The 17,137-nt window shown below is 34.9% G+C and overlaps 1 protein-coding gene and 1 long non-coding RNA gene across 2 annotated transcripts; one reads left to right on the top strand and one right to left on the bottom strand.

The window, feature by feature from the left end:
• Positions 1–275: 275 nt before the first annotated feature.
• Positions 276–13,212, top strand: LOC6566590 (brain tumor protein). The gene is made up of 3 exons (XM_032739216.1): positions 276–301; positions 2,251–5,686; positions 13,008–13,212. Exons 2-3 carry the CDS (start codon positions 2,386–2,388, stop codon positions 13,088–13,090), a joined length of 3,384 nt encoding a protein of 1,127 aa, XP_032595107.1. The 5' UTR covers positions 276–301; positions 2,251–2,385; the 3' UTR covers positions 13,091–13,212.
• Positions 13,213–15,655: 2,443 nt separating this feature from the next.
• LOC6566589 lies at positions 15,656–16,231 on the bottom strand. Its single transcript, XR_004365351.2, has 2 exons — positions 16,072–16,231; positions 15,656–16,018 (listed from the first exon to the last, which is right to left on the bottom strand). It is a non-coding gene; the product is annotated as an uncharacterized LOC6566589 (long non-coding RNA).
• Between the last annotated feature and the right edge of the window lie 906 nt (positions 16,232–17,137).

The raw sequence follows: 17,137 nt of genomic DNA, 5'->3' as shown, positions 1-17,137 counted from the left end.
TGTTATCGCTGCACAGACGACAACAACAACAAGAAAAATAACAATAATAATAACATTAACAACTACAACAACAACAACGAGAGGAAGTGCTGCAAAGAACCACAAGAAGAAGAAGGAGATCAACAGCAACAACAACAACAAAAAGGACCATAAAACGCCAAATTGGCAGCATTTTCCCCCCGACAGCATTAAAAGTGAATGCATTAAACAAATGATAAGAAAAACGAAAAACAAATAAAAAAGAAAAAAAAAAACAAAATAAAAACTTATAAAAATAGACGGAAAAATACAAATAACTAAGGTAAGTCAATGCCTCTTATATATATATATATATATGTATATGTATAATGGTATATACCGTGTGTGTGTGTGTTTGTGACAAATGTACACATTCAGTCTAGACAGTTGCACCACCACCCCCCCTATAACCCCACCCTTTATTTAGGTGGGTGGTAGGGGGAGTCGCTTTGTTGCCTTGCCGCTTCACTGGTCGCTTTTTGTCGAGGGTTGATTTTCGTTTCATTTCGTTACGGGGTTTTTGGCTTTGGTGTTTTTGCTTTCACTTCCAACTTCTTGCGACTGACGATTTTGTTGACGGATGTTCTTTCTATGTGTGTGTGTGTGGTGGAAATGGAAATCTAGAAAAGTTCCTCGTCGCTTGTTTACTTTTTTGCCTGCCTGCCTGACTGCCTGCCTGCCTGTCGGACTGTCTGTCTGTCTGTCTATCCGAGGGGTTGTGTGGCACCCTCTTCAAGTAGTTCAAGCTGTCGCGCTGAGAAGAGAAGACAGATGGAGGGGTGGTTCCCGTTGTGCGTGCGATTATTGCATTTCCTGTTGATGGCCGAAGTTGTGAGTTGAAGGAGAGACTAGTAGTGACTTCTAGTAGGCAGCAAAGGGGGTTGCTAGGATGACGTCTACAAATGACAACGAGGGGGAGACTCACTTAGAGGGTAGGCTGAAGGGGGGATACAGCCTCGAATTGCGTTAAAAAGCACTTTGTTTCCATTTGGCAAAAGTGGCAGGGAATGGGGAGCGAGTGATTGAGCGAGGGAGAGAGAGAGAGAGAGAGGGGGTGAAAAGGTTAGCGAGCATGTGGGTTAAATGGGGATTACAGAGAGGGACAATTAGACAACAAATTATGTTAAACAGAACAAAGGTGAATCATAATTTTTGAGTGAGGGGCACAAAATACAAATTTTTGCTGAGTCACACACAACACGAAGGGGGGCGGGGTGGTAGAACTTGGAGTTTGGTTAAGTCCCATAAGGCATGCACCTAACAACTAAATAACAAACATTTCTGTCTACTCTTATTTACCCAACGAATGTGAGATGATGAAATTCAATCAGTTTAATTGATTGGAAATAAATAATGTTGCCATTGAAATACTTTTCTTGCTCATTCATTTGTTACACATTATTAAGATATCAGTTTAATTTATTTAAACCAAATTCTGTTGGCAACTTCTTTCAAATGAGTCACACTTTTGTAGGCAAATTTGTAGTGGTAAGGATCTGAATATAGAATCAACAAACACTTACCAAATAAATCAGTTTAGGTTCTTTCGGCCACTTTATTTATTTATTTTTTGACTACTAAGTTGTTGCACTTGCGCCGATGAGTTGGGCAGGCAAGAAGAGACAAAACAAGGTGTGAAAATGGTTGTGGCCACGTGCAAGCCTTCGAGTTCCAAGCTAACAGTGGAAGTGGAAATCAATCATTACCTGGAATACCTCGTGTTTATCCAAACTACCAATGGACATTGGTTGATTGGTATTCGTGCAACCCGCTTACGGTGACTTCTGCAGAAGCCGCTTTGATGAAGGAGATGAGGAATCGATTCATCACTTGCTCTGTCACTCTTCAAGCAATTTCGGGGGTCTCCAAGCCACGGAATGGAGCACAGTGCCTGTATTTCAAAGGGACTGCTGCGGGAGTAGGGAAAAATATCCAACGCGGTGAAGGGAAGCTGGCACTTGCCAGTAAAGGCTTAAACATTCTGGGAAGCTCCTTACTCCAAACACCAAACTCCTAAGGTACAGATCCTTCTGATCTCGGATTAGTATGCGGAATACGTTAGCACTCGTGGCCAAAGTGAGTTGGCTTTATTGGCCAATCAGCGTCTAACTAAGAGTTCAATGTGTTTAATTTAAGTTGTTGTAAAGCCTGAATATTAAATAATCTCATATATAGGCTTTAATATATATTTATTATCTTATTTTCTATCTCTTTGTCTCTTTCTATGTGCAGGTGTTTGAGTGGCGGCAATTTTAGTCTAAATTATCAGTCACACACAGAAGCAGGGGAAGAGGCAGAGGCAGAGGAGATCAACAACAATAACAACAACAACCAACAACAAACGGACAACAGAGAGAGAGAGTAGGAATGATGGCGTCGTCGCCGACACCATCACTGGACTCCATGCGTGGTGCCAACTCGATTGAATCTTACGAGCATGCTGGCTATCTATCCGACTCGCCGCTGACGTTGAGCGGCTCGTCGCCGCCGACGAGTGATTCGGCCATATGCAGTGATGAGTATAATATTGCTGGGAGTCAAGTGAGTGTTAAGGTGCGCCAGGATGTGACTGTCATCAATGGGCATCATCCGATCTCGGCATCAGTGTCGTCCAGTTCATCGGCCAGCTCATCATCCTGCTCCTCGTCATCATCATCGTCGTCGTCATCATCGTCGTCGTCCAGCTCATCGACCAGCGGCCTCAGCGGCTGCGGCAGCACCAGCAGCAGCGTCATCAGCGGCTCCAATAATGTGGTGACCAGCAATGGTCCCGGCGTCATTGGCAGCAATTTACCCAGCAACAACAGCAGCAACAATAGCATCAGCAGTCTCGTTGTTGGCGCTGGCAAAGGCAACAGCAACAACAGCAACAACAGCAGCAACAACAGCAGCAGCAACAACAACAGCAACAATGGCAACAATAACAACAGCAGTGGCACCAACAGTTTGTCTGCCGCACGTTGCACCGCATGCAAAAGCAAATGCAGCGATGCGGTGGCCAAATGCTTCGATTGCCAGAGCTATTTGTGCGCCAATTGTGTGACGGCTCACGAGTTTATGCACTGTTTCAACGGCCACAATGTTTGCCTGATTAAGGGCTTTGAGGCGACGAGCAGCGGCGGCATCGGCATCAGCAACACGACCAACAGCAGCAACAATCCAGCATCGAGCGATTTTAAATATGCCAGTTCACTAACAATGATGCTGGCGCAACAGCAGCAGCAACAGCAGCAACAACATCAACAGCAGCAGCAGCAATCACAATTGACAGAGACACAGCCGCAACAGCCAATGTCGCAGCTGTCAAAGATTGTGCTGGCAGCAGCAGCGGCAGCCAACAACTCACAGGAGCAGCAGCAACACGACACACTCTATGCAACACACTTGCAACAGCAACAGCAGCAGCAGCAACAACAGCAGCAGCAGCAACAGCAACAGCGACAACTTTTCTGTGCACGCCACAAACATGAGCTATTAAAGTTTAGCTGCCGCACCTGCTGCACTCTGGTGTGCAAGGAGTGCATTGTCCTCGAGCACTCGAGCGGACTGCACGAGCTGGAGAATGTCCAATCGCCAGCAGTAGCAGCAGTAGCAGCAACAGCAGCAGCATCAGCCACATCAGCTGGCAACGAGGCAGCATTGCAAACGCTGCTCGCCGATATGCGTGGCAAGATTGGTGAGATTGTTGCCATTGCCGGCAGTGCCGAGCAGAATGTGTCCAAGGTCAAGCTGCAGTACTCGAAGGCCCACAACGAGCTGAACGAGACGCATCAGTTCTTTGCCTCCATGCTGGATGAGCGCAAAACGGAGCTGCTCAAGGAACTGGAATCTCTGTTCACGGCCAAGGTCAACAGCAATGCCATCTGGCTGCAACGGGCCAAGGATAGCATTGACAAGGGTCTCGCCGCCTGCGAGGCTCTCGAGCGTTCCCCCACCAACGGCGGTGGCATCCAATCGCCCCTGCTCGCCGAGGCGCTCCTTCTGCGCAAAACGCTCGAACAGCAGCTGCAGACCGGCGTCCAGGATATGCAATTGCCCTTCGAGCTGGAGTTCATGTCCAACTATCAATCGATACAGGCTGGTGTTCGCAACACTTTTGGCTACATACGCGCCAGTAATGGTGCTGCTGCGGCTGCGGCTGCTGCAGCTGCCGGCTCCAACAGTGGCAACTGCTCGGAATCGAGCCTGAGTTTGGGTCACAGCAGCGGTCACCATCTCAACGGTCACAGTCACAACGGTCATGTGCTTCACGGACATGGTCATGGACACAGCAAACAGCCGCCAATTGCCCGGCCCACACAGAGTGCGAGCAACAGTAGCGCCAGCAGCGCAGGCAGCCATCATCATCATCAGCAGCAGCAGCAACAGCAGCAGCAGCAGCAACAACACTTGCAGTTGCAGCAGCAGCAACAGTTGCTGCCTGGCTTGGGCCTGAGCAGCCTTTTGGACAGCAGCAGCAATGGCAGCAACAACTATACAAATGGCGGCAATTGCCTGTTGCTGGGCGGTCGTGAACGTAATCTCAACAATGATTTGCAACAGCATTTTGGTGAACTGTTGCCGAAGCGTGCCACAAGCATGTCCCACTATAATCCGTACGAGAAGTGGAGCAACGGTGGCAGCGATAACTTGTTCAACACATCGTCGGCGGCCACAATTGGCAATGTTGGGAATAATGGCAACAGCAGCAGCAGCTCGGCTGTTGTTGATGCCTTTGCCAGTCTGTCGTCGGTCAATTTGAATGGGAGCAGCAACAATAGCGCTGTCAGCAGTGAATCTCTTTTGGACTTGACCAACAAACTGCTGTCGGCCTCCATCTATCCACCCAAGTCGCAGATCAAGCGTCAGAAGATGATCTATCACTGCAAATTTGGTGAATTTGGCGTCATGGAGGGACAATTTACGGAGCCGAGTGGCGTTGCTGTCAATGCCCAGAACGATATCATTGTGGCCGATACGAATAATCATCGCATCCAGATCTTTGACAAGGAGGGACGCTTCAAGTTCCAGTTTGGCGAGTGCGGCAAACGTGACTCGCAGCTCCTCTATCCGAATCGGGTGGCTGTTGTTCGCAATTCGGGTGATATTATTGTCACCGAACGTTCGCCGACGCATCAGATACAGATCTACAATCAATATGGACAATTTGTGCGTAAATTTGGTGCGACCATCTTGCAACATCCGCGTGGCGTGACCGTTGATAATAAGGGACGGATCATTGTCGTTGAGTGCAAGGTGATGCGTGTGATTATCTTTGATCAGAATGGCAACGTGTTGCACAAGTTTGGCTGCTCGAAGCATTTGGAGTTCCCCAACGGGGTGGTGGTCAACGATAAGCAGGAGATCTTCATCAGTGACAATCGGGCGCATTGCGTCAAAGTCTTCAACTATGAGGGGCAATATCTGCGACAGATTGGTGGCGAGGGCATTACCAATTATCCGATTGGTGTTGGCATCAATGCCAATGGCGAAATACTAATTGCGGACAATCACAACAACTTCAATTTGACCATATTCACGCAGGACGGTCAGCTGATCTCGGCGCTGGAGTCAAAAGTGAAGCATGCACAGTGCTTCGATGTGGCGCTCATGGATGATGGCAGTGTTGTGCTAGCCAGCAAGGACTATCGCCTCTATATCTATCGCTATGTGCAACTGGCGCCTGTGGGTATGTAAGCAGAGAGCCTCCCTCCCAAACAAACACCCCCCAAAATTCCCAGACAGACCCCATTCACAAAAAAAAAACAGACAACAACAAAAACAAAACAAAAACGAAATCAAACTACAAATAATAGAAGAAAAACAAAATAATATTTAGAATTTAGATAACAAGTTGGCAACTCTGACTTGCGCGCGCGATTCTCTCTCTCAATTTAGTCTGTCGCTGTCTATCTCGTCTTCTATACCACCCCCCACCTCTCTCTCTCTCTCTCTCTCTCTTATCTCTGCCTTTCTCATAGCAAATAGAAAGAACTCTCTTTATCTCTCTCTCTCAATCTGTCTCTCTCTTTTATATTAATATATTATATTGTATACCTAACTATATTTTTATTATTACCTTTTTAAATTATTGTTGAATTTTGTTTTTTACACCATGTTAAGACTTGATGTGTTTTTTTTTATATTTTATATATGTATTTGTGTATTAGTATTTTTGTTTAATTCGTTAAAAGAAGAAAAAACTCAAATGTCGCCATTTTGGCCGTTGCAAAAGTCTCTTTTTTTTTTAATTAATAACTTTTCGTTTTATAAAATAATACACAAAAAACACCAGCAAGAAAATCCCTCCACTTTTTTATGTTCGCTCGTCTCGTTGCATAGGCAAACAAAAAAAAAAAAAAAAATCTTAAAATATAAAGAACTACAAAAAAAAAGAATCGAAGAAAACAAAAGATAATTTTTAATAACTGCTTCAACAATTTTACACAAGTAGATCGAGCATAAATAAATATTTTATTGATTGTAATTTTAGGCATAAGACGCAAATTGTTTGTTATTCTTTTTGATTGCATATAAAAACAACAACAAAAACTAAAAAAAAAAAAACGAAAAGAAAATGATGAGAAAATTTGATATATATATATTGAACTGTTTTTTATGTTTATAAATTATTTTTTGATTGTAAACTTATTGATTACTGATAACTGATTATTTATATGCATATATGTATTTTGATTATTATTACAACTTATTATTATTATTATTATTAATTATTGAAACTATTATAAAATGTTTGCTACTTTTTTACCAACAACAACAACAACAACAAAACCAGACCAACAAAACACAACTTTTTTATACTCGCTTAGTTTTTATGTTTCATTGTTTTATTATTATTATTATTCATAAATACATAAACGACTACAACATATACAAATAATAACTAATACTTAAACAACAACAAAACAAAACAAAAAACAGACATTGCCGCTTCTTAATTTTTAAAAACACGAACTAAACGCACTGAAAAATAGCTAAAATTATTGTTCTTAACTGTTGACCGACACACATACGTACATATACATATATATATATATATATATATATATATGTAGTTGTTTGTATGTGTGTGTGTGTGTGCAACAAAGTGTTTATTTATTTTATTTTGTGTTTGTTTAGCGTTTGTTTTTTTTTTTTAGCATTTAAGCTTTTGGCTTATCCGAGAATTTTCTAATTGTTGTTAAAATTACAAATTGGAATTGCTATTTAATTATTTTTGTTGGTAGTGTGCATCAAATTAAACACAAAACAAAAACATTTTTTATTCATTAGCATGAGTATGAAAATTTCAAATAATATTAGATAATGTTTTTGCTGCTGTGAAAACATTAAAACACACACTTTAAATATATATTAAATGAATTCAAGCAAAAACGATGATGACGAAGAAATATGAATAACAGTAAAAATGGTTGGCAATCAGCGCAGAAGACTTAAACAATTTATTATTATAAATGATTACTATATATATATATGTTTATAAATATATATATGTATTAAATTGAAGCAACTTAAGTATAAAATAAAATCTCAATTAATCGAAATTCTTATTAATGTGGGAGAGTAACAGAAAATAACAACTTATTCTTTTCTAAAACACAAGCTCGAAATCAATGCCGAAAAAAGATCTTAAAAACTTACTTGAATTTTTAGCCGTTGCTGAGTTTGTTTTCCAATTAAATTTAAATAATACACAGTTCGCACGGTTAGAATCGATTTGTGAAAATAGATTCAACAAAATAATAATAATAATAACAAATTAAAAATAAAATAAATAATAAATCATAGAGCAACTGTATGAACTTTTGAGACTACAAACGCAACAGTAACAGGAACAGCATTTAAAAAATGTTTATTTTATAATTTACAAAATCCTGAGTAAAATCAGTCTATATATATGGAAATTATATATATATATATATATTTGTTGGATTATGCTTGGGCCCCTCCCCAAAATTTTACGCATATGTACTAGAATTTATTATATTTTAATTTTATAATTTTGCTTATTGTTTCTTTTTATTATTTCGTATGATTTGTTTTTGAAAAACGCTTGAATATTGTTTAGTAATTTGCATTTTAGAATTTGACGTTCGTTCGTTTTTCACTTAAGTGAGATTATTAAAAGGTAGTTTAAAAACAAAAAACAAAACAACAATACATAATATACAACACATAATATACCCTACCCAGATAGTAGTGTATATGTATGTGTGTATTTGTATGTATTTGTAATGTGCTCTGCATCGCAAAGGGGCAGTTCTTAGTTTTAATGCTTGTTGTAAACTATAAACTAATTAATTCATGTACTGTAATTTAATATGTAATCTGTAATATGTAATATGTAATTGTAATTGTAATTATAATTGTGTGTGTTTAGCTCTAATGGAACGGTAAAACAAAGTATTGTAAATTTCTTGTGAGAACTTTTTACTTGACACCAAAACTGAAACTGTTGAAAATTTTTTATATACATAAAATTGTTAATCATACACGAAAGCGAAACTGCTAATTTATGGTATTTATTATGGCCTAAAAAACATATATATACACATATATATATACATATATACATGTGTACATTTATATATGTGTGTGCATACAACTATTTAATTTATTATTATTATTCATTATATTAGAGTATTGACACTTGCACAACAACAAAAACAACCAGCAGCAACAATAATGCAAAGAAAAGCAACAAAAAAATGAAGAAAAAAAAAACAAAACAAAAAATGAAAGAAACCAGCCGACTATTTGACTTGTGCTTATTTGTTTTTTATGTTTACTATTACATTTTATTATTACATTTTTAAATGTTACACACAACAAAAAAAAGGGACACAAATAACATTAATATTATTATTACTATTATTAACATCAAATGCAAGCGACACTTTTTAAATGCATAATACAAATTGTTGTAAATTTAAAATACTAATACACAACCAACCACACGTAAACCGCCACAAAAGTACATAATTAAATGATTTTTTATATATATATTCCGACAAAAGAAAAAAAAACAACTTGCTTTGTGTTTTCATTTATCGTTTGATTTTTTTTCTTTGGCATTTTGTTTGTGCCCTTAACATGATGTTAACGCGTGCCGCTGTTAACTAACAGATGATAACAGTGCAGTTACAGTTGGCCCCATGCAGGCGTATTGTACATTACATTCCTCTCTCTCCTTCTCGCTCGCTCGCTTGCGCGCCTTTTCGCTTGCGCTTCCCCCGCCCCCTCCCCCACATACAGAACATTCAAGAGATGCATTTTGATTGCATTGTGTAAATGGAAAAGAAAAACAAAACAACAAATTGATAATTAAAAAATTTAACTCTAAAAACAAAAAAAAATATATATATATATGATATAAATGTATGTTGATAACAATTTTGATGAATTGAGAATCTAATAGACTGTGCAAAATGGATATGTAACAATTTTTTAAATATATATATTTGTATAGGTATATATATTTAAAGAACTAAAGCCCAAAACATATTTATGTAAGCTAAATCGTGTAACTATAACACATTGTGCGCTATCTATCAAAAGTAAACTATATATATATATACATATATATATATGCATATATACATACATAAATCTATATACATACAGACACATATTGAACATTTTAAAAATATGTATTTTTTTCAAACAAACCAAAAATTAAAAAAAAAAAGAAAAACAAAAAAAAATTACACCATTAATGTGTAAACTTTTTATACCGCCAATTAACTGTGCTCTCTTAAATATACACATAATTACACATACAAATGGAAAAGCCATGGCTCGAGTGGATTATCGATAACCGATAAGCGATAACCACGCAGCTCGGGTTTGGCATTCGTGAATTTTAAGGCATATACCCCATCTATTTATATTTATATATATATACTATGTACATATTTACATATATGTATGTTAAAATCATTAACTAAATGTAGTTGGTATGCGTGTGCCGCCATTTGTGATTAGTTTTGGGCGCCGCCTCGTTTGAAAATCATTAATCGTTTCACTCACCACTACCACCAAGATTGAATATGAAATTGAATTATCGAAATCATCAGCGATAACTGATTTCGATCGATAATCGAAGGCATAGAAATAAGCATAAAGTCTGCTGATGATGAGTAGGCAACACTTTTTCATTGTTAGGCTATGAATGTTACACTAATATTAAATCTGAAAAAAAAAACAAACAAACTATCTTAATTTAACAGCAGTCCAAAGTCGGTTACATATAACATATACATGCATACATACATACATACATACATGCATATATACATATACCATACATATTAAATAGGGCAATGGTTTAGTTTGGTGTTGGTTGGAGTTGAGTTTGAGTTTTGAGGTTGAGACTGTCGGCACAAGTTAAATAGATGTAGGATGATGACGATGATGAGCCCGTGTACATGAAACGGATATGCAGAAATAATTTTTAATGTAGTTTATATTTTTGATAAATGTTATTAAGCAAACGAAACAAAATGAACCGCAAATCAAAGCGATATGATAAGCAAAAGCATACGCAAAACATAAAGCAAAAGCCATAACGAAAACGAAAATAAAAATAAAAATAATAAATTTGCGTATTCGGCGCATTGTTGAGCATTTTGTACGGAATTTAGATTGTGTACATGAATAAGCAAAAATATAAAAATGAGAAAGAATAAGAATCAGAATCGATGACGATAACGCAATCGATATTGACAAGCAGCAGCAGCGAACTAATAAACAAAATTCAAACTGGCTTCGTAGAAGTGTTTTTAAGTATTATTAGACTATATACAAAAACATAGTGAAAACTAAAATGGCATCCAATGAAATTCAGCAAGAGAATTGCATACACACGACGAAATGTATGACAATTTGAGTGTTTTCTTTACTTTATTTTGTTAGTAGGCAGCTAAAGCTAAAGTTCTATTATCCGTCAGCATAGAGAATGAATTCAACTCGCAAACTACTTACAATAATATTATAATATATACAAACATGCTATGCGTATTTATTGTAGATAAGTCTCCCCAGGCAGGAAACGAGAATGTTAAATGTTAGAGAACCCAATTATAACAATTACTTATGCATACAAACATACATGCGTACATACATACATACATACATGCATACATATATACATACATGCCAATAAATGTATGAGTATATTTTTAAAACATTACCTACAACAATTATTAAAAGCTTGCTTTTGCGTAGTGTCTGTCTGTTTGTCGACATACATACATAGACATAGACATACATACATAACATGCATACATACATACATACATATGTACAATTTTTCATTGTTGTTGTCGCCCATAGTTTTCTCAATCTAAGATTACGATTTACATGCATAAGAATTAAATTAAAATACAAGTTCAATTCGAGAAAAACAAAAGCATAATATTAACTCGCAAATGCATAAAACTCTTAAAATGGACAACAAACAACAACATACATAATTACATACATAGTAATGCATTAATGCATGCATCTCTCTCTCTGTGTGTGTGTTTGTGTGTGTGCGAGTGGGTGTAGCTATGCACACACACACACACACACACACACATACACACATGCAGTAGATGTATGCGAACATAATTGATAAACAATTAACTATGACTGATTTTTACACGAGAACATTTACACATAAATATACATATACTACTATATATATACATACATCTATATATACATATATATATATATATATATATATATATATATATTTAAAATGTTGCTAATATATGATTATATATATATATATATATATCTATACATATGCATACATACATACTTACAACTACAACAACAACAACAACAACATACACATGTACTTACCTAAATACATGTGTGGCTTGTGTCTTTAAGGAATTAGTAGTGAACTTAATATTTACCACATTTTTTATGACACTCAAACAAAGAATAAGAAACAACAAAATCTTAGACTGCTTCGAAAACGTAAACGTGAAACAAAAAAAAAAAAAGAAAAGAAAACCAAAAAAAACAATTAAAAATAAAAACATAAATTTTATGAAAATTGGAATGCGACTCGTTTAGGGAATTTTCAACAAAAAAAAAGAAGAAAAACACACACTTTCTGTTAGTTTATTTCTTATGCCAAATGCTTCATTTTTCTCACTTCAACTATTAAATCTGAAATCTGAAAAACTATCGCTTCAAGGCATCTTTTACTTTGCGCGCAAGACGAAGAAACAAATGATGAGAACAGAACAGAAACAGAAACAGAACACACAATTTTCAGCATATTTTCTATTTGTAAGAACCAATGGAAAAGTAATAAAAAAAATATTTATAGTATATAGTTATATATATATATATATATATATATATATGTATACATGTAATACATTACATTTAATATATATAGAGTGCATATACATAACTGTTTGTTGTTAGCTGCTTATACTTCCTATTGAAGACTACCAACACATTCATATCCAAGCATTTGTAGTTTGTATTTGTATTTTAAAAAATATTTATACGCATCTTCAAGCATTTAATAGTAAGCATTACTTACCTAAACTATGTACTATGCTCACACACATGCATAGATCAAGTCAGCATGACAAATCAAATAAAAAATAAATAAAAGAGAAAAAAAAAACAAAACAAAAAAAACATTAGAAATTGTTAATAAATTTGCAATAAGTTGATTTTTCTCCTTGTAACTACATACATAAATATATATTTTATAGTTTGTATACATTTTGTTTTCAATTTCCATTGAATATTAGTATTTATTTTTACAAATGGTATTAACTACGTATTTTTGTATTTCTTTGCTATTACAATATTTGTTCGTTGTTTGTATATCAATTAAAGATTAAAGTTATTTGAGTTGTTTTCAAAAAAAAAAAAAGAAACGAAAAGAAAAAAAGAAACGAAACCGATTTGCGTTGTTTTATTTATTTACACACACAAATATCATTTGTTTTGCACTTTTTTATTTGCAGTGTCGCGTAAAATGCACAACAGCTTCGCAGACCGAATCCTCCAGCCAGAATACACAAATTGTATTGATTTACAATTGAATTGAGCGAAATTATACTAAAGAACAAACGATTATGATATATTATAAAATCAAGTTTTAGGTTATGTTTGATGCAGTTATGAAATATCTATTTTATTCATTCCATTATTCAGCACTGCTTTTTTCGTCTATTGAACTTTACGTTGAAGTTGTTTTCATCTTGATTACCTATTGCCAATTGGATGTTTACGTTTTTGTAATTAAATAATTACATACATAAATAATTTAAATCAATTTTGGGACTCAAAAAAAGATAAATAATATGAAAGTATTGCAAATTACTAGATCTAGTGTAATGAGTCTCTACGGTCGAACCGCACACACCAATACATACACACACACACACACACACATTTACAATGAAATTTGCTAAGAATTCTAATTGACATATGCAAATTTGTTAGCTTATACAGTCATATTCATGCATTTACATCTAGTATATATACGAATACATACATACTTACATCCTAGATATAGTGCAGATCATGGAATCATCATCTAGTCATTTTACAAATTATTATATGTCAATATACATATGTATTTTTATAATTATTAAACAAAACAAAAGAAAAAAAACTAAAAAAAAAAACAAAACAGAACAAAAAAAAAATTGAAACACCAATTTAATGTTAAATGTCGTTACAATTAAGTTGATATGTTTTAGCAAACGTTTTAAGCATTTTTACTCTATAAACTTAACATTTTACCATTGATTTGACCATTGAACTCTCTGCTAAGAACAAAACGAACATCAAGTTGAATTTTAAAAAATAAACATAGTATACAGGGTGTTGCTAAATGGCTTTATATACATACAAAAACACACACACACACACAGATGCATATACACACATACACACATATATATGGATGCCTATTTTTTACTATAAAAACATGTTTTCTATATGGTTATTTCTTCTAAACACAACAAAACAAAAAAACAAAAACAAAAAACAAAAGAAACACACATCTCTTAGTTAAAGCATATTTCGCTCAAATTTAGTTTTTTAATGTGAATGAAAGTTTGTTAAAGCAAAAACAAAAAACCAAAAAATTAACAAAAAAAAAAAACAAAAACAAATAAAGAAAATACAAAGAAAAAATGGACTAATGGACTGAAAGGTAAATAATATATCAATGGGAGTGATGATGGGTCGACATACCAAAAAAACCAAATACATTTTGGATGTCGCCCGCTCTCTTGGCTGTTTCGGGAAATTGTTAAATTTATGTTAATGAGTTGAGAAAACGGAATGAGGAAATGAAAAACGATATAAAAAATGAAAATAAAAGAAAAACACACACACCCACCAATGCATACTATATGCACACTGTTTTCTTATATAATGCATATAGTAGAGTACTCTACAAACAATCTTTTAACATCTCAGATACACACAAACACACAAACACACTCAGATACAGATACAGATACAGATACAAATCACTAAACTCATTCAGTATTGCTTATGATTTGAATTTCAACTGAATAACTAACTAACTATTTAACTGCCAATAAACAAACACAAACACACATTCACACACACACACACACACTCTCCTTCTCTATTCGCTCTGAGTAGCACAGTGGACACCCTGCATATGTAATTTTTACCCATACAACTTAAGTACTTAAAGCCCACAATAAAAGCACAGCAATTCTCAAGAACTAAACGCATATGAAAAGCATTTACTCGGAGTATATTTTTATGTATTCATATTTTTATTATTATGTACTTGAAAGCAACAGCATGAACAAGCTAATTAATTAAATACATAACTTACATATACATACAATTATATATATATATATATATACATATATATATGCATAATGGAACCGTAATAATTATGTATATCGAATACGGATTACCGATGTAATAAATGTGAACGTTATTAACTCATTAAACTATTATTATTACGATTATAATTGTATGCATAAATGATACTAAAAAAAAACGAGAAAAAAATCAAGATAAACGACAACACTCATTATTCTAATGTGTAAGAGGAAAAGAATGGTAAAAAGAGTATAACGGTAACACGCTAAAATGGTAAAATATATACAAATATTTTTATACACCAATAAAAAACTGAAACTTTAGCAATTTGCGCGAATGGAAACGAAATGAAAAAAAAATAAGTTCGATATGAACTAATTTGTATGAATTTGATTGATATTGTACTCGACTCGATTACAACAAAGAAAAAAAGAAAAAAAAAACAATTAAAAGAATATTAAAAAAAAACTAAAAAAAAAAACCAACAACAACCAACCAGAACTTGAAGCAAATATAAAAGTCTTTTAAATGCTTAGGGGCCACAATTTTCGAAGTACATAATTAAAAATGTAATTATTATTATTATTATATATTGTATTAATTAACATTTAAAAAATGTTGTGTAACAGTAATAATAAAAGACAAACAGCAACAACAACAACAACAGCAATTGTATTGTACAATTTTCTATTTCCATCACTAAAAAACAAAACAAAAACAAAATAAATAATTTCGTTTTTAATAAATTAACACGTGGCTTCATTGAAAAAGAAAGTAAGTACAGGTATTATTGCGCTTCAATAAATAAATATTTATAAAATATTATTCAAATAATTCGATTCACATATAATTTTGGACAACCAATAATTTGTGGCTAAATGAGGCCGTTCATCACCAGCTTCTCCATGGGCCACTGCAGATTTTCCACAGTTATAGCAAGTGCAGACCAAAGAAGGAATATTTATAGTTCAAATCGCCGGTGGCTCCGCCACAGCAGGGGCCACAAGGACTCCCGGTGCCACATGGACCACAGGGTCCGGCGCAGCTGGTGCGATAGCAGCAGTAGCTGCAGTCGATGAGGCAACACTGGACACAGGGCGTTTCCCGGTAGAAGCGACTTTGGCAGCACATGCTGGTGATCAAGGATGATCTTCTGAAATTTGGTGCATGTGATTCTATTTTATTGGAAAATTTAAAAATACTCACCAAAGCAATTCGGCTACAATCTGTTTACTGGCGACCGAGAATTTGATCTTAACTTTCAGCTAGAGTTTTGCCTAGAAACTGAAGCAATCCCTTTTTTCAAAGCTTGGCACTGGATACTAAAGCAAGGCCTATTGGAGTTTTTCAGAAATCTAGTAATGAAGCATCGTGTATTTTCGACTGGACAGTAGTCATATCAATCGAGATACTTTCACTCACATTCAGTTTAAGATTGATAAAGTCACAGTATGCATATAATCCAGCGCAAGACATATTAATAATATTAAAATGAATTATCAAATCTTTGATTTTTTTTATCCTGGAACCATTTATGTTATAGGCAGAAGAAAGTATCTTCGACTTCATACGGTATATAGTCTTGATCATCGCCAACTGTCGAGGCGATTTGGCTATGTTCGTCTGTATAAGCAAGCCGATTTCAGAAACTATAACTATTGAAGAAAAGCCCATTTTAACTATAACTGCATCCGTTTCGCGGATATAGGTTTTGTCAATCATAACGTACTTTAATATTTATTAAACTAATGTTATCCTCGGTTTAGGTTATTTCCTAGTCGGGCTGTTTTGATTTGAGTATTCGAACTTATCGCTAACTGTTATGCTTTACAGATCATTCATATATGGATCTTAAACCCACTATTACATCCTTGCAAAGGTTACTATTATTTTGGATATATATTTACTATTACTTATTACTATTTGGACATATATATTTTCTATTCGCATCACTGACTCGATATAGTTGTGTCTTTTGCTACTTTTCAATGCAATCTTGCCCCTCATTCTAGAAGATATTTTGCGATATGTACTTCATTTTGGTGAAAGAAGTTGTTTTGTACTTCGTAGCTAGTTTCTAAAATGTACAGCAACTATTTACGCAATTTTTATTTACTTTTTTTTTGTTTTACATTATTATTATGTTACAAATACTCAATACTCAATTAAAGCAGCATCCACATTGCAAGTAGGCCGGGGTGCAGGGCGAGTAACACATCTCAATACAACAGACTTGCTTGCAGGGTCCGCCACACGGAGGACCACAGAAAGA

This window comes from Drosophila grimshawi, unplaced genomic scaffold (genome assembly GCF_018153295.1).
Source record: "Drosophila grimshawi isolate 15287-2541.00 unplaced genomic scaffold, ASM1815329v1 contig_1377, whole genome shotgun sequence".
Lineage (NCBI taxonomy): Eukaryota > Metazoa > Arthropoda > Insecta > Diptera > Drosophilidae > Drosophila > Drosophila grimshawi.
Note: the sequence above shows the minus strand (reverse complement) of the source record. Positions and strands in the feature narration are given on the sequence as shown.